The sequence below is a fragment of the Varanus komodoensis genome, unplaced genomic scaffold (assembly GCF_004798865.1).
Source record: "Varanus komodoensis strain SLA01 unplaced genomic scaffold, ASM479886v1 scaffold5, whole genome shotgun sequence".
Taxonomy (NCBI): Eukaryota; Metazoa; Chordata; class Lepidosauria; order Squamata; family Varanidae; genus Varanus; species Varanus komodoensis.
This window is the reverse complement of record NW_025336087.1, coordinates 49,811,530-49,829,488: the sequence shown is the minus strand read 5'-3', so window position 1 is coordinate 49,829,488 and position 17,959 is coordinate 49,811,530. Positions and strand designations below refer to the sequence as shown.

The following is a 17,959-nucleotide window of genomic DNA, read 5'->3' as shown; positions in this document are numbered from 1 at the left end:
TGTCCATGGCCAAGTCCAGGAGTCCACCCAAATTGTGAGCCTGAGTCTTTGCAGGGATGTAACATGCACATCTCGTACAGCACATCTCGACTCCCTGTGCCCTGATTTGGCTTTGTCTAACCAGGAGTATTTCTGTCTTGTCTAGGTTTGGTTTGTTTGTTTTTTGCCATCATCCAGTTTCTTACTGATATCAGTCAAGTTTTTAGAACTAAAACTTTTTTCTTAGATATGGAATTAAAGGAGAGAAAGAACTGGGTGCCATTAAGCACAGTGGTGGCAAGCTCTTCCAGCAGTTTTATGTTTATGTTAAATAGCATGGGGGACACCAGTTGGAATCCTGAGGGACACCACGGGCCAGTAGCCACAACATGAAAGGAATCTCTCAGCATCACCTTCTGGGATCAACCTCCAAGGCGGACTGGAGTCACCATATAACAATTCCCAGTCCTGTCTCAGAAAGATGGATACTATGACCAATGTTATCAAAAGCCAAGTCCAACATATCTATGGGACACGCTCCTATACAGTTCCCAGTGTCAATCATTTACCAGTGCCCAAAGCACTCTCTGTCTCATAACCAGACCTGAAGCCAGACTTAAATGGATCCAGATAAACTGCATCATCCCAACATCCTTGGCTCTGCGAAACTATGACATACTCCAGCATCTTGCCCAAGAATACAATATTAACGACACAATACATCCAATACAGTGAGTGTTGTTTTTGCTTAAAAAAAATAAACACCCCACAAAGGCTCTAGCCTCCCTCAAGGCAAGATGGAATCACACCTCACCATAAAGAGGCATTCATCACTGCCCTTAGCCACTCAGGCATTCCCCATCCCTGACTCCTTTTATAAGCCAGGAAGAGCAAGGAGCAAGCACACAAGTGGTACACCTCGCTTCTCCAAGGAGTTTGTCTTGAGCCACTTCACTTGCAGTGATTAGAACAGGGATCTTAAAAGTGCAGATGATAACTCTTATTATTTAATCTGGATTAAATAATGTAGAACAGTAACCACTCACTGGTAGCCATTACTAATACCATTTAGAATTATTTATGCAGATGCACTGGAAGAATGTGTTTGCACATGTTTAGTGGTGGTGGTGAACACTGATATCATTCCACTGCTGCAGAATTAGATGGAAATGAATCTCCCAACTGCAAGTGAGCAACTGCATTCCTGAATGCTCTACTGTGTGATAATTAATCTAAAAATAATAGAAATATTTCATTCTTGCAAGTAGAAAAGCAGGAAGCCATCTTGACTATAACCTTTGTCTCAGATGTGCTAGTGCTGTTGTCTTAGAAGCATGTTGACCGGGTACAATTCATACTACTGATTCAAAATCTTCCCACCTGAATTTTGCTACTTTCATAGATTTGGCAGAGTATGAATGTGTGGATTGCAGATAACAGGACTAAAGATAATAGGAACAGCCTAGCACTTACTATGTTTTTTCAAAATGTTTGCCTCCTACTCCCTAAGGAGATAAACACTTGTGGGGAAATTGCTTTATAGGGGGTTTTTTTTAAAGAAGATTTTGTTTGATCTTAATGGTCACAAGTAATAGGAAAGGTGACATTTTTAAATTATGTCATGCTTCTACTATATGAGTCTTTTATAAATCAGCTACCTGAATTGCCTTTTCAGGGCTACGTAAAACCCTGAGGCTCCTGGTGGCCTGTCTCTGTGAAGATTACTCAAGTACACCTTCTAAGCAGTCTTCAAAAGCAGTGCCATGCACACCAATTAGTCTCAAAGGTGCAAGGATGCAAGTCAGGAACTGAGGGACATGCTGGAGTCACAGCGTGGAAGTGAAGGTGGTTAGGTTTAACATACTCACAAACATACCAATATGGCCCCAATGAATGAACTGGATCCCCCTTCTTCAAAGGCTTTATGAGCAAACCTTTTGGGAAAGTCAAAGGAATACTACTGCATTATTTTTACTGCATTGTTTAAGTACTGCTGTAAAACCCCATAAATTGGATGGTACAGAAATGAAATGAAATGAAATCAAATTATTCTTGTAGCAAGTGAAAAGGGAAAAAAGTGTTAATGCCAGGGGAACAGAAGAGACCTTAATACCCCTCTGACCACCTCCCTTTCACACAATTCAGGCTATTCTGTTTTTGTTAACTACTCCTCACTTAATCCACTGATACAGCAGTTGATAACCTTTTTAGCACAACATAATAGAGTATTTCTGTGCTTAATATTACACATGCAATTTCTTATCATGACCTTTTTGCCAAGGCAGGAAAATGACATATGCCTGAAGCAACTACATACACCATCAACCATATTCATGCATTTAACCTTTCTCTTTTAGGTCTATTTTCTTCCTGCCAGTGCCCTTCCCTATATCAATATTCACAAGGGTTATATGTGATATGAACCCCCAGAGAGCTCCAAATGCCAGAGTGCTCACTCCTCCCTCTCTCTCTCCCACCCCCTCTAATCTCCATCTATACTACTGTGTTCAGCTTGTTTGTTAATCAAGCAAGGAAGCAAGCATGTGGATGGGAAATGAAAAGCTCCTAAACAAGGAGCAGCCATTCAGAAGCCATCTGGCATTAAAGGCCATCAGTCACTTTCATTTTTCTCAGAGCTTCCACCTTGGGGTGATTGGGCTTCATATACACTACCTTCTGCACTATCAAAGATCATCTGTTCATGTTACATCTGCTCAGTACCCTTCCCAGTAAGGAAAATGTGAAGATGCCATGTCAATATGTACATATTCCACAAAGAACAGTTATGATTCTAGCAAGTGCACTTCTTCATATTATATACTCAGTTTTGTAATCCTGTGGGGATATATAGTTCAGAAGAAGTTTGTATAACATGTTGCCTTTTCCAAACTTATATTAGGCAGATTTGTAGAATCATGTCATCTTTTCAGCCATGTGAATGACAATAGCCAAAGTAGTTTGCATTTTTATTCAGAGAACTACCTATTAGATGTTATGTATTGACTTAATAATTTATACTCTGCCTTTCCACATAAACACTCAGAGAAGCTTGTATTAATAATGGAAAAATCCATCAGTGTCATAAAAGTAAAAAATCTCCATATCATAAAACATACAAACAGTTTTTACTTTCAAAACCTTGAACTGCTTGGGTTCAGTTAGGACATTGCCTACCTTTCCCATATTTACTTAACCAAATCACAAAGTCATCATCTGAGGAGCTCTTTTCCAGGTGCCCCTGCCAAAGGAGGCAGGGTGAGTGACTACAAACAGGAGGGCCTCTTTCAGTGGTGAAATCCCTTAACTGTGGAATCCTCCCCTGCCTAGAGAGGCTTACCTGGAACCTACACTGTAGCATTTTTGGCACCAGGTAAAGAAGTTTTTTCAATTAGATTTTAGGAACTGTTTTAAAGCTTTAGAACTCAGTAATGTTTATCCTTGCTGTTAGTTCTTCTGTTCAGTTAGCATGTACTGATACTGGTTTTATCTTCTTTTTATCTGATTTATGTCACTGTTTCATTTTGTATCTTATATTTTAAACAGTACATGTTTATTTGGCAGTTTAAAAATTGAACAGATGAGTAAAATAAATGAAAATAAATAAATAGGTTAAATAATTAAGTGCTCAAGAAAAGACGGAGCCTAGTATTTTTAGTAGATGCCTGATGGTTAAAATGATGGCACCTGAACATCATTGGAGAAAGCATTCCAAAGATGGGGTGCCACCACCAAGGCGACTCTAGATCTAGACCCATTTTCCTAGCATCTGAAGGCAAATGCACATGGAACAGAGCCTCTGCTGATTACATTAGCAAACAGACAGGTGAAGACAATACTTCAGTAATACTGGTCCCTAGCCAGGCTTTGTATGTCAAAAACATCATTCTAAATTGTATCAGTTATTTTAGCAGTGAACATGAATATTTCAGCAGGTTCTTAGTAACAAATTTGCTCCCATATCCTGGACTTCCTGAAGCTTCCAAAGACTTTTCAAAGACAGACCCATGTATAATGAATTACAATAACCTACCTTTTGACAGACACAAAAGAATGTGCACTCTGTCAAGGTCATCTGTCATGGTAAAGGTCCAAGTGCATCAAATCTCAATCCAGACAGGTAATCCAGAAAGATGCCATGATTGATATCACCTTGTCTTTCTCCAGCACAGGTCAACCATCAAGACCCTTTTAGTATTACAAGCAGACACTTGAAACCAAACTGAAACGGTGTCCTCTACTGGGAGTCAACATATCACTATACCCTCAAGCAGCTTGCCCCAGAAGAAGATAGTTGAAAGTGACTAAGAGTCAATACGATTGACAGCTTCTTCTCACCCCTCTATAAGTACCTCAGGGGCTGTTACAAAGAGGAAGGTCAAGATCTCTTCTTGCTGATGCCAGAGTGTAGGGCACAGAATAACCAATTCAAGTTGCGACAACCCAGATTCAGGCTGGACATCAGGAAAAGTTTCCTCACAGTCAGAGCAATACAACAGTGAAACCGGCTGTCAAGTGAATTGGTGGCCGCTCCCACACTAGAGACATTAAAACGAAACTGGACAGCCATCTGAGTGGGACGGTGTAAGTTGGTGTCTTGCCACAGCAGGGGGTTCAATCCAAAGGTCTTCATGGCCCCTTCCAACTGTACTATTCTATGATTATTCAGATGTGTTCTAAGAACTGTCCAGAGTATCTACTCTAACATTGAACTACAGCACCTGCTCATTTCTCTAGTCAGAAATCAACCATAAAGCAATATACTAATTGTAGGTTAGTATTTGACTCTACAAGAGAACACACTGTGATATCCTCTATTCGTGGATTTTATTACTCTAGAAGAAAAGAGCATACTTCAGGCATGTCAAGTTTTCTTTTTGTTCATTTTCTAATGAATGCAATGCACAGCACCCCTGGAGTATTCATCTTTTCCCTTTTTGAATACATCATAAATTGTACTTTACCACCCGCACTAGCTGCCAGTCAATGCACTAGGCCCAATTCAAAGTGTTCAAAGCCCTACACAGCCTTGGAGCAGTTTACCTGAAGGATCTTCATATATACGTGCCTGGAACCTCAGGTCACTTACAATGATCCTTTTCTAGGGGCTCCTTCCTGGCAAAGGAAATAAGGGGGGTGGTTGCTAAGAAGAAGACCATTTTTAGCCTAACACCCTGACTGTGGAATGAGCATTCCAGAAAGACTTGCCTGGTGCCAACTTTGTGCTCTTTTCAGTGACAGGTGAAGACTTCCCTATTTTCCCAGACATTTTAGCCTTTCAGTTTCTGTTATTTTAAATCTGTGACTGTACTTCAAATCTTAGCATTGCTGCTAGATTTTACTTTGTTTTTATTATTATTTTACACTGTGGTTTTAAACTTCTACCTTTTATAGTGTATTTCATTGCATTTTATGGGTTTAATGGCTATGAACTGCCCAGAATGTTTTTATTACTGGGCAGTATAAAAATGTAATAAATAGATAAAATACTTACCATCTACTCCAGCCTTCCCCAACCTGGTGTTCCCCAGATTTATTGGCTGGGGATGCTAAGAGTTGTAGTCCAACATATCTGGAGGGCAGTGGGTCGGAGAAGGCTATCTATTCAGCAGAGTAGACATTTAAAAATGCAAAGGTAAAACTATTTACCTGAACAAATCAGTAATGTCAAGTCAAGGTGGTTCAACTCTTGACCAACCTATGCCATTTTGCAGGGCCTGATGACCCCTTCTGTTCTATGCAAGGGGAGGGGATGGCAAAGGGGCAGGTCTAAAGACCTGACATGTGCAATTAAACTATTAATGGACAACACAAGAAAAAGAAAGTGATCTGTATAGCCTAGAAAGGAGATCTAGTGAGCATGGAAATACCTGGGCAATAAAACAAAAAGTGAACGCAACACTCAGCTCAACAAACAAGGAAGGCTCTCTTGAACATGGGAGAATTTTCCAACTCCATTTGACTATGGATGCATACAAACAACAAATACCTATGTAAACAATATCCTTTGGTACGATATCCTTCAGTACACAGCTATGGATCTTCAACTCATGCTCCAAAACAAATATAAAGAATTCCACTGCAGAGAAGCTGTCAAAGAGATGCATTTCAGTAAAGCCCCAAAAGGTGGGGCCAAAATACCGCCAAAATACCCCTTAAAGCACTTACTGCTACTAGTTCAGCTGTGGTAAAACCTGGAAGGCTGCAGTGGGACCCCTGGAAGGCTAGCCTGGGGCACCAGGCCAGAGCTTCTATGCCCCACTCCAAACTATCATACCTGTGACAGTGTGGGATACACTGTGAACCCACTGTAGAGTTTGTGAATTCCACTGGCATTCATGGGGACTGAGATGTTGCCAGTGGCTTCAGGACTGCAGCCTGTGCTCTTGCTATCGTGACTGTACATTGGTATGAAAATGTACAACTGAAAATATATAGTTTAATTGCAAAATGGCAACAGATGAAAGCTAGATCTGCTCTTCCTGAGAAGTATTCCACAGCAATGATGTACTGTTATATCATATTAAAACAGCAGACCTGTTGTTAATATTCAGTGTTCTTTAGCAGCCACCGCAACAAGATAACCAAGTCTTTAGCTTGTTTGCTTGATTCCATCCACACCCTCAGTATAGAGTTTAGAAGTAGGTACACTTGCATTTGGCTAAGTTTGCATTTTCAGGTGCCAATATGTGGGGGTAATTTAGTGTAGGAAGTACAAGCAGTCCCCGTAATAAGGGAAAGGTTCTGTACTACAAGCAGGACATCATATAGGAGACATGGATGGGGAATATGTGGTCTCTAAAGCAATATAATAGCAGCATGAAAAATAAAAAAAGAAGGCAACTTAGTTAACATTTCTCTGCGGTGGCGCCCAATCTATGGAATGCGCTCCCCAGAGAGGTCCGCCTGGTGCCATCATTATTTGTTTTTCAGCGCCAGGCGAAGACCTTTTTATTCAAGCGTCATTTTAATTGTTAATGGTATTTATTTTTATTCTTTGGCCAGGGCGACTTATTTTATACTGTTATATGTGTTTTATATTGTTAATTTATGTATTTTAATTTATTTATTTGTAAGCCACCCTGAGGCTTCGGCAAATGGGGCGGCCTAGAAATTTTCTAAATAAATAAATAAATAAATTTTCTAAATAAATAACATGTTCATTTGGGAAGGGCATCTGGGGCATGGTAATGCTACAATTCTTCCACAAAGAAAGACAGTGTAAAAGATCATTAGCAATTAAAAAACGTGGTGGGATAGTTAATTACAATAAAAATGAAGACTCCCAAGCAGGGTGACAACAGAATAGCCACAACATGGACTACGGTCCAGAGGGGTGTGCTCTTAATTGAAAGCAAGTGGCCTGTTTCCATGAGGAGAAATGAGAAATACATGATCCTAATTGTAAACCTGCTTCATGCTCATGCACCATTTATTTAGGCTGCTAAAGAGTCAACAGGCTTGATCACCCTCTCCATAGGAGCACACATGGTCAAGGCCCTATTTTAAATGAAGCATATTTTTGGTACCTTTATGATACTCTGGCATGTAGAGAGTGGGAGGCCAACCAAGCTAGTCCCATTGATTGACATGATCTGGTCCCCTATATTCAGCTTCCCAGACTTCTCAGCTGGTCCTCCATGCATCATATTGGCAATGATAACTGTGGGCAAGATGGATCCCCATCCAGACTCTACAATCACTACGCCCAGAATTTCTCCCTTCTGCTTTTCAATGAAAACCTAAATGGGAAGAACAAAAATCAGAACCTACAGTGGTCATTCTCATCTATGAAACAGAGAAAACATTTCCATTTCTCCATCTTTCCTGCAACTAAATCATTGAAGTTGCTTAAAAGATTTACTTTAATAATAATTAAACACAGTAAGATTATTACAATGGACCTAATGCTTTCAAACTACAGCTTCCAAGGCTCTTCTTTTATTGTAGATTTTAACATTTTATCTACCAAACTAGCTTCAAACAGACAGCATTTTTTTTAAAAATAACAAGCTCTCTTGCAAATTCCGTAACATCTACAGAACTGAAAACTGCCAAATGCAAACAGTTTATTTTCTTTTCAATCACACTGAACTGATGCACAGCATGCCAAATATTTGAAAGCTGTTTCTTAAACATGAGTGCATAGCATATGGTAATCAATCTAGTGAGGATAATTTTAGCACTATCTGTTCCCGCTTTCTGAAAATTAAAAAGGAGGGTGTGAGGGAAGAGGAAGTATTTTTTGTTGGTATCCCTTCTAGTGTAGGTCCTACAGAGTAAATTGCATCCAGTCCTGTATGGATTGAAGCTACCTATGAGGAGCTCTAATGGCTGGATAATTGTTACTAGCCTAGATTTCTCAGGGAGATTATTAGCTCAATGGTATTATGACTAAAATGGGGACATACATCTTTGCAGTTTTCAGACTTAGAAAAGTGGATCAGGTCATCATTGTACATGTCCTGGGTGTTGAGCAGGTCACTGTATTCCTTCTGGCTCAGGTCTTCTGGATTTATTCCATTGGCCCTCAGAAATTCCTGGTAGGCCACACTAAAGGCCTGACCTATGGACTGTGCAATTAGCTGTGCCTGTAGCCATCACCAGAGGAAAGAAGAAACAGGAATAAAAACAAGAATAAAAAATTAGTCCCCTCTATCAAATGGAAGCCAGAAGAATTTGAAAAGTGCTCACTACCTGTGGATGGAAGGACTGCCACCAAACAGTGTCAGTCATGCAAGTACATAACACTGACTATTTTCAGGCTGAATTCTACTAAGGACCATAACAGCAGAGCCCAACCTGGGAAGCTGGCAATAGCCTCAGATTATCAGCCTCTGTAACCCTGCTTGTTCCCAGCATGCTGAGGGTCTATTTGGGGGAATCACAGACGTTTAGGAAACCATGACACAGAACCTGTAAACTACATCCATGGGGCTTTCTTGTAATCTCACAAGAGTGTCACCCAATCTCTTTCACCTGGGATGAAACAGCTTCACAAAACCAGGAGTGCTTTTAAAACAAAAAGATAGTTTCCAAGGGGTTGATTTGGCTCCTGTGTAACTTCTTCCTCCTTGGTCTCCTCAAGACAGTTTATAGTTATCTTGCAGCCAGCACCCCCTGCTGAGTGCTATGAAGACAGAAGGCTTGTGTCTGGTTTTGGGCCTGTTTTCAGAATATGCTCCTGCTGGGTCCTCTCTGTATATAATCTCTTTCATCTACTCAGCAACTCCTAGAGTGGCATCAGATGATAGGAAACATTCTCATCCTCATGTTCCCCCCAACAAGAAGTCCCCCTTCCCCCCAACACGGAGTCCTCCACTGAGGTAATCTCAGTTTTGAAGTAACACCTATCACAAGCAGTGGCAGGTCAGGCAAAATCAGCAAAAGACTAAAGTCTTGCATTCGCTTGCATGAGGACCAGTAGAGAAGCTCACCCCTGTGTTTATATTTCATACTATAGTGCCTGCATTAAATGCCCAATATGAAAGACAGTGGGACAAGTGTATGCTTATTTTTAATACAAAAACATCAAAGTTCCTTACATCCTCAGATTCAAAGACATGGCAGATCATTTTGTACTGCCTCTTCCCATCCTGAGAGGGATGAGATGCTTCCACATTATCTTGGGAATTAGATCTTGGCATTCGCCTGCGAGCCATCAATACGACTATATTCCCAATATCTGCAATGTAGGAAATGGTCCTCAGAGGATGATCCATCATAGTTTCCTAGAGAAGACAGAGCCTTATGTTAGTGTTCTTGATTGCTAACACACAACAATTGAAGAACACTGGCATATTCAATACTCTCACTTACGTTTTCCAAATTAAAGGGAATTTTCATCACCTCCTATAAAAGCAAAGAAGAGTAGAAGTTCCCACCTGCCAGATCTTGGATTCTGGCAGTATGAGGTCAGAATCTTTGGGCTTCTCTGCAGAATGCATAAGCAACTTGACTTATTTTAAGCCAGGGCCATTTAGTACATTTGAGCTATACCTGTAACTCTATTAGATAACCAGGCTTATTTAAAACAAAAGTAGTGTAATTTAAAACATTTAAAAAGCAAGCATTCTAATTCTCCTTAAATTGAACTTTCTTAGAATAACTTCCATTCTTGACCTTTCCAACAGTAAGCAACTGCAATTGCAAAAACATATCATACTAGAAAGTCAGAAATCAGCTTTGTGATACAAACAAGAAGAAGATAGCAAAGGAAAATAAAGCATCTGCCTCATTTTACCCTATATGAATAATCTAAAATATGTTCCTATATGAATAATCTAAAATATGAACAGAACTACACACATGGGATGGAACAATGATGTAACTATATTGCACAGCGGTCAGGATTTGCTGTACCTGAGTATCGGCATTCAGTACTTTTATTCTCTGTGTTGAGATGAAGAGGTCAACTTCTGTCATGGGCTGTGATTCACCTTCAGGGGCCTGCAAATGAAGTTAGCTTAAATTAACAAAAAAAGCAAGCAAGCAAACTTTGTGGAGTAGCCTTAGCTTAAACAGAGAATGTTAGGTCACAAAACAAAAGAGCATTAAGACATGGTCACCAGGAAAGCAACACAAAATTCAGTATTAGATGGCAAAAGCTAATAATAAGCATAAAGGTATGGAAATTATATACAGGTATGAAATATGAGTTAGCACTCAACACTGTGCACAAAATTGTTAGTCTTCTCCAGACCACTTGCCTATTATCCATCTTCATGCAAACCCCTTTTCTCCCCAGTATGAAAGGGAAGCTAGGAAGCAAAGCTCATACTTTTCCTTCTCATTCTTGTTGAAAGACTCAAGCCAGATAAGTATAACCCTCTTTATGTTAGGACATACTTTCCCAATCTGGTGCCCTACAGATATTGTGGACTACAATTCCCAGCATTCCCCACAGGGAGGCTGGGACATGCTGAGAGTCATAATCCAACACATAAAGGAGACCAGGCTAGGGAAGGCTGAAGAAGGGCTGAGAAGGCTGAAGGGCCTTCAAGGAGAGCTTTGGGTACACATGAACCTGCAGTATCATTCTGTCCTTGCTACCCTGTGCAAACAGAGGAAGGCAGGCTAATAATGCACACGTACCTGTCATTCATTTCCCTTTCATACCAGGGAGAAGAATGTTCACAGTTCTCATTATTTTATTTGATGATAATCTAAAGCCTCCATTTCAAAGTGTCAGTTGAAAGACTCTCCTTTATTTATTTTGGTATGAGAAAGTTAAGGTCAAATTTTAGCTGTAAGGTCCAGTTCAAGTCACAAAAACAGCAAAAGCAGTATACAACTTTTCACAAATAACTACCAAAAATAAATGGATTCAGGAGAGATTTAAGAATTTACAATGTAGTTCTGGTTCAAGGGCTACTATGATTGTAATATTAACCAAAGGTTGAAAATTTAAGAGCACAATTCTTTACTATAAAAATTTGTAGTTTTTTAAAAGGCATCAAAATTCCATGAAGATCCCAGAATGATTTGTGTTTCATAATCTCAGGATGCAATTTTGTGTATACAAGTAAATGTTTCTTTTTTACATCGAGCAATTTTATATATGCATAATTCAACTTGAATTAATTCAAAATGTTCAATATAACCTGAAAGAAAACACATTTTTAAAGGATACCATTTAATATAATTACAGCCTTTCTCAGTCAGCTCTATATTGGAAGATACTTCTAGGAATATCCTGTTGTTTCTATTTTTATTACCCTAGTATCCATCTACATGAAATGGCTAATGGCAAGCAACAGAGAAGAGCAAACCAGGCAACTGGTTATCTGAGAAATGTCAGCATACGGTTGTTCAAACAAATCTGAAAAAAATCTTACTGGATATATTTTTTATAATTGTGAAAATTAAAAGAACAAAAACAGGCAAAACATCAAGCTGATGAGGTTGTACTGCACCTTCTTTCTGCTTTTGGCTAATTTCTGGGCCATCTGCTTAGCATGGAATAAACAGAGACAGGAGAATGGTTAGAGAAGAAGTTGCAGAGACTCTCAGTCAAGCAGGGGTGTACAACATCAGGATAGTGCTACCAGTGCTAGTCAAATTTCAGCTCTGTTTTGTATTTTAAAGGCCACGCAGTAGAGTAGATGTCATAAAGTAAGCTTGTACAAGGCAATTGGATTGGGAAAGATAGAAAAGGAAAAGGAAAACATTTCCCCATTAACAAGCCTTTTACATTTTTTTTATGTCTTAAAGAATAGCTATCTCACTATAATGAGAATATGCTGTCAGAAGAAAGGATGATTATACCAAAGATGAATTTGGCTGTTGCTGTATTGAAGATAAGAAATGTTGTTTGTCAAATCAGCAGAAGTAAGAAAAGCACTCCAGCCTTAATATTTCTATATATCTACAGTCAATCTAAACATGCTACTTAGAAATAAGCACCATAACATGATTGGGCTCTATTTATCAGGAGGCTGCTTGAAACATCCTCAGCTGGGTGGTTTGCCATGACGATTCCTTCTCCTATTGCAAGAAGAATCTTATTCTTCTGTGTGCATAGGTAAATCTTGTGGCTCCAAACTCAGCTCCAAAAAGGGGAGAGCAGTGTGCCTATGACCAAGGCTATTACTTGGTCTATTACTCAAGCTATCCAGGATAAATAATAGCAGCTATTTAGGACCAGAGATGGTGGAACATGTTTTGCTTTCAGCCTCACAAAGCATCTGCAGGAACACTGCACAATACACCAGTCCTTAGTTAAAACTGGAACTAAATTCTGCTAGTATCATCTGTGGTGCTATTTTCAAAATGGGACTGCTGCAACCAAAGAAGCCTGTACCACTTCCTGCAGAACTTCACTCTTAAACAACTCTCTATGTTAAGTTGCCAGCATGACTGAGATAATATGCCACATAGTAAAAAACATATTCAATAAAAATTGCAAGTAAGACTGTTCCCTTCCAATGTCTAAGGATAACTTTTTTGGCATTAATCCTAACAGCTTCCCCCCAATCAAGAATGTTTCCTGGGGCTTCAAGGAAGAGTGTTAGCAAAATGGAAGAATTTGTTCATTATTGGGAGTGAGGTATTCTAAGTTGCCCTGAGCACTGCAAATGTCACATAAGGGTGGGTATTTAATAAACAGTGGCAGACATGGAAGGAATACTTCCGCCAGAAATAGATGTTTCTCATCCCCTGCCTATCACCCAGTTATACAGGATCTGCTTATGATAAATCACAGTTTAACACCCAGTTAAGAGAGTTATTCACATCAGGAAAGGGGGTTAGAGCCTGCTAGGGTCTCTGGTTGGAATTCCTCTCCAAGAAATAACAAGTTATAGGTATAGATAGAAGTATATCCTAAAGGACATTTTAACCATTTCTTTTGTGCACATGAGTTCTGATGCACACCATTAAACACACACACGTTTCTCTAGTGACATCAACAAATAGAGCAGATTCACCTGAACATTCACATCAACTGTTCCCTCTCACTAAAGGATATGATAGTCAAATCCAGGATTATCTTTTTATAATGTATGCAACCCTCTCATTTTAAAAAACTGATAATAGCCTCTGGTTACAAAATGTGATCTCTTGCAAGCCAGCTCCATGCTTAGACCCAGCATATTAAATTAGTGATAATGTCTAACTCACCAGCAATTCCCAATGGAAACTGCTGTAGGGCAGCTGATGAAGAAACAGTAACAAAGACATGGCTGTGGGAATGAGGCCAATCTTTATTTTGCAGCTACTTTTAAAACCATCACATTGTTTACCTTTTCATACAGGCCATAAAGTATAGCAAGACATTTATCATATAGCACTATGAGAAAAAATAACTGTACGTGATTTCTAATATGCAAAAATTTGAGACAATTTCTGCTGATTAAATGTTTGTCTCAATTATTTCTTCTTTTCTAGTTTTTTGACAATGTCAAACAAACCAACTAGTGAATTTTTTTTTTAAACTTCCAATATATTTTGGTAGGTGGCATATTGGGCACATGGCAACCAAAGTTAAACACTTTTAAGCCCCACTGATTTCAGTGGGAGAGATCCAAGCAAGTGCTTAGCTTTTCCACTGAAATCCATGTAACTTAGAGAGATCTAGGCAGAGTTGTACCCTATGGCCAAAATCCATGACACTTTTAGTGAAAGAAATCACTGTATCAGTAGAGCTGTGCTTCCTTTTCTTGTTGCTTTAGCACATCACTTTGGAAACCTAAACACTGACAACAGTAGAAGAAGAAAGGTTTCCACCTTTCTGCACAGTACCATTTGCACTAGCTGAGTGACCAATTTGGATACCACCATATGTGTTTTATTTCTAATTTCAATAACATCCACTAAAAGTAGTTCTTAAAAAGAACATTCAATAATTCATACAATCTAGTTCTATACTTTTAACTTTATAAAGGGCTTCAGATCAGATTTAAAGACCCTCAGGCTAGATTTAAAGAACCTCAGGCTAGATTTAAAACAATAATTCTGATCACTAATTATACAAAGCAAACATCATTGAAAGTGTAACACCTCAGAGTTTTTTTTTAAATACTAAGTGTTATAGAAATAAATACATGCATAAATAACAGGTGAGCCAAAATGAAGTGTAGGATAAAATCAAGTGGGAATTTAATAGGTGCTCTTATTAATTCTATTGTCCTTCAAATAACTATGAAGAACACAATGCACCCAAAGATAAATGAATAGCTAAAAAAATTGTACCTAATTTTATCAAGGCTAAAAAATAAAACTTTATGTGAACTAAATGCTGTCTTTTGGATGACATCCACAATTGCACACAGACACACACACCCTTCAGTGGCATCACTAACTTGGTGTTCTTGTCTCTGTTGCTGTTTTTTATATTGTATAGTATGCATTTTACCAGCATACAAATGCACTTCAACAGCCTGAGCTAAAGGATTTCTTTAGATGTGTTCAAAAGTTTCTGCAGTCCATTCCCATGTTTTGGAGATTATTTATTTGAAGTGCAAAAGGATTTCTTTAGATGTACTCAAAAGCTTCTGCAATCCATTCCCATGTTTTGGAGATTGTTTGAGGTGCAAAAAGTTGCCCAAAGATTTATAGATATATACACATATATATCTGCTAAGAGCCCTGTGAGTGTGGGTCAAGCCACATGGCAGACATGGTATTAATGAAAACTCCTGTGCAGCATTTTCATAAAATTAAAGGGGTCTAATATGGCCATCACATTTTGAATAATTCCAGTGTGGATGAGCCCACAACCTCCCTAGGTCATTGGTTCTGTTGTTGTATTGTTCTAACAGTGAGGAATTTTTTCCTGATGCTCAGCAGGACTCTGGCCTCCTTTAACTTAAGCTTATTCTTCCATAGTTTATCACCCTTCAGTCATCCCTTCCCAAGACCTAATGTGCCCATTTCTTTCAATCTCTCCTCACAGGGTTTTCTTCCAGTCCCCTTATCATCCTTGTTGCTGCACTTTGAACCCTTTTTAGATTGTTTGCAGATTTCTTAAAGTGAGGTCCCCAAGAAGTGGATGCAGGACTTAAGATGAGCCTTAACCAGTGCTGACCAGAGGGGATCTAGCACTTCATGTCATTTGGAAGTGATGCTATAACAGAAAGCTATCAGAGAATCCCCATTCCCCTGGCCAACTGGGTAAAATCCTGCCCAGAAATCCCTTCAGTCCCTCAATCTGGAACCAGTCACTGGATTCAGCACATGGCACACCCAAGCTTGGGGAATAAAGTTTATTAGGCAGAATTTGTTCTTGACAAATCCATGTTGGCACTGCATTGTTTTCAAGGTGTTTCCAGATTGACTGCTTTATAAACTGCTCTGGAAATTTCCCAGAGTCAGTAGTTACCACATTACTCTTCTCTTCCCTTTTTGAAGATTGGGACAAGAGCAGGTTGCTTATCTGTAACTGATGTTCTTCGAGTGGCCATCTGTGCAGTCACACATGGGTTCTGCGCCTGCGCAGTGCCCTTGGCCGGAAGATTAACAGCTAACGGTTTTTGGCGGGAACTCTGCTCCCCCTCCCCCCTAGCATTATATAAGGAGCGGAGTGTCTGCCATTTTCCAGTCTTTGAAAGACCGACGTTTGTTCTTATAATAAGGTTTGTCAGTATGACAAGATAGCCAAATTCAGTAGTGGTACGACACATAGCAAAGAGATCAAAGTATCGAAAGAAATAGTCGGACCACCCATGACACCAAGCGGAGTTGGAGGGTGGGTTGTGTGACTGCACAGATGGCCACTCGAAGAACATCAGTTACAGGTAAGCAACCTGCTCTTCTTCGTCGTGGCCTCTGTGCATCACACATATGGGTAGAATAACAAGCTTACCCCAAGTGGAGGAGGGAGGTGTCATCAGCGAAGGACAGAAGAAAGGACAGCTCTGCCAAAAGAGCAATCCTGCCTGGCACGGACATCGAGTCTATAATGGCTGGCAAAGGTACATGGGGTAGCCCAAATGGCCTCCCTGCACACATCTTCTATCGGGACCCCTGATGCAAAGGCCGAAGAAGCAGCAACAGCTCTTGTAGAATGACCTCTTGGAGTAGATGGCAAGTCCAACTTAGCTAACTGATAAGACAGGACAATTGTATTTACTATCCATTTTGAAAGACATTGTGAAGTGACTGGACAGCCTCGGTCATGTTCCGAATATTTCACAAAAAGTCTATTGGAACGCCGAACAGACTCAGTCCTGGACCTATAAAAGGCTAAGCAACGGCGAACATCCAGCATATGTAGAGATCGCTCTATCGGATTCGAAGGGGTCGGAAAGAATGCCGGTAAAACAATCTCCTGTTGCATGTGAAACGAAGCAGCGACTTTCGGAAGGAAAGACGGATCCAGCCGAAGAACCACTTTTTCCTTATGAAAATTTAGAAAAGGGGGGTCTACCCAAAGGGTGCAGAGTTCAGAGGATCTATGGGCTGAAGTCACTGCAACAAGGAAGGCAGTCTTCCATGAAGCAAGGTGTAGATCGATCGTTGCCATGGGTTCGAAAGGTGATCGAGTCAGCGCTTGTAAAACCACCGAAAGACTCCAGGTGGGCATTAGAGGTCTTATAGTTGGATGCAGATTACTCAATCCTCTCAAAACTCTTTTAATCAGAGGTTGAGCAAAAATTGAGAGACCATGTATAGTTCCCCGGTAATGTGAAATTGCTGCTGTATAAACTTTTATGGATGAAGGTTTGAGTCCAGACTGATGCACTTCAAAGAGAAACTGAAGTATCTGTGAAACAGAAGCCGAGGGCGCTGGAAACGAGTGTAAATTGGCAAAGTTAGAGAATCTCTGCCATTTTGCCGCGTACGACTTCCTAGTAGATGGTCGTAGTGCAGATTCGAGAATATACTGTAGGTCTGGGGGTAGACTCTGCTGAGCAGGAATGGCCGGGACGGTTGGTGGTGTCGATACCGATGTATCGCAGCTGGTCATCGTATCCTCCATGCAGTCAGTTTCAGCAACAGCAAGTCTGGGTGGCGGATCGTGCCCTCCCTCTGGGTAACGAGATAAGGAAGAAGAGGGATTTGGAGAAATTCTTCTTGGGAGACGTGAAGGAGAGTTGAGAACCACGGCTGGCGTGGCCACCAGGGGGTGATCAGTAGCCCTGTGGCCCCTTCGTGAATGATCTTTGCCAACACTCTCATGATGAGTGGGATCGGAGGGAAAGCATAAAAAGTCATATTTGTCCAGGGGATCATGAAAGCGTCCCCAAGCGAGTCCTGACCCATCCCCGCTCTGGAACAATAGGCCATGCATGCCCTGTTCTGTTGTGTGGCAAACAGATCGATGTCTGGCTGGCCCCATCGGTGAAATAGCATGTCGCGAACCCGATGGTCTAGCTCCCACTCGTGTGACTGTGACATATGTCTGCTCAAAAGATCCGTGTCTGTATTTTCTGTGCCCGCAAGGTGAACTGCTAGAAGATGCACCAGTATGCACCAGTCCCAAATCTGCATGGCCAGGCGGGCTAGTTTCTGGGACAGGGTTCCCCCTTGTTTGTTCAAATAA

General features: G+C 40.3%; 2 protein-coding genes across 5 annotated transcripts in view; one reads left to right on the top strand and one right to left on the bottom strand.

Annotated features, from left to right (window-relative positions):
* Positions 1-17,959, top strand: part of LOC123031184 (protein FAM189A2-like) — a 109,432-nt gene that overhangs the window by 34,250 nt on the left and 57,223 nt on the right. The window lies entirely within an intron of this gene.
* The window catches only part of APBA1 (amyloid beta precursor protein binding family A member 1), a 51,048-nt gene that overhangs the window by 8,780 nt on the left and 24,309 nt on the right, over positions 1-17,959 (bottom strand). Inside the window, exons 5-10 of one of the 4 annotated variants that reach the window (XM_044445780.1) lie at positions 11,892-11,924; positions 10,339-10,425; positions 9,796-9,828; positions 9,522-9,707; positions 8,388-8,567; positions 7,506-7,718 (exon numbers count right to left, since the gene is read on the bottom strand). In XM_044445780.1, coding sequence (XP_044301715.1) covers positions 7,506-7,718; positions 8,388-8,567; positions 9,522-9,707; positions 9,796-9,828; positions 10,339-10,425; positions 11,892-11,924 — 732 coding nt within the window. The remainder of the gene's footprint in view (positions 1-7,505; positions 7,719-8,387; positions 8,568-9,521; positions 9,708-9,795; positions 9,829-10,338; positions 10,426-11,891; positions 11,925-17,959) is intronic. The other 3 variants (XM_044445781.1, XM_044445782.1, XM_044445783.1) reach the window with 3 other exon arrangements.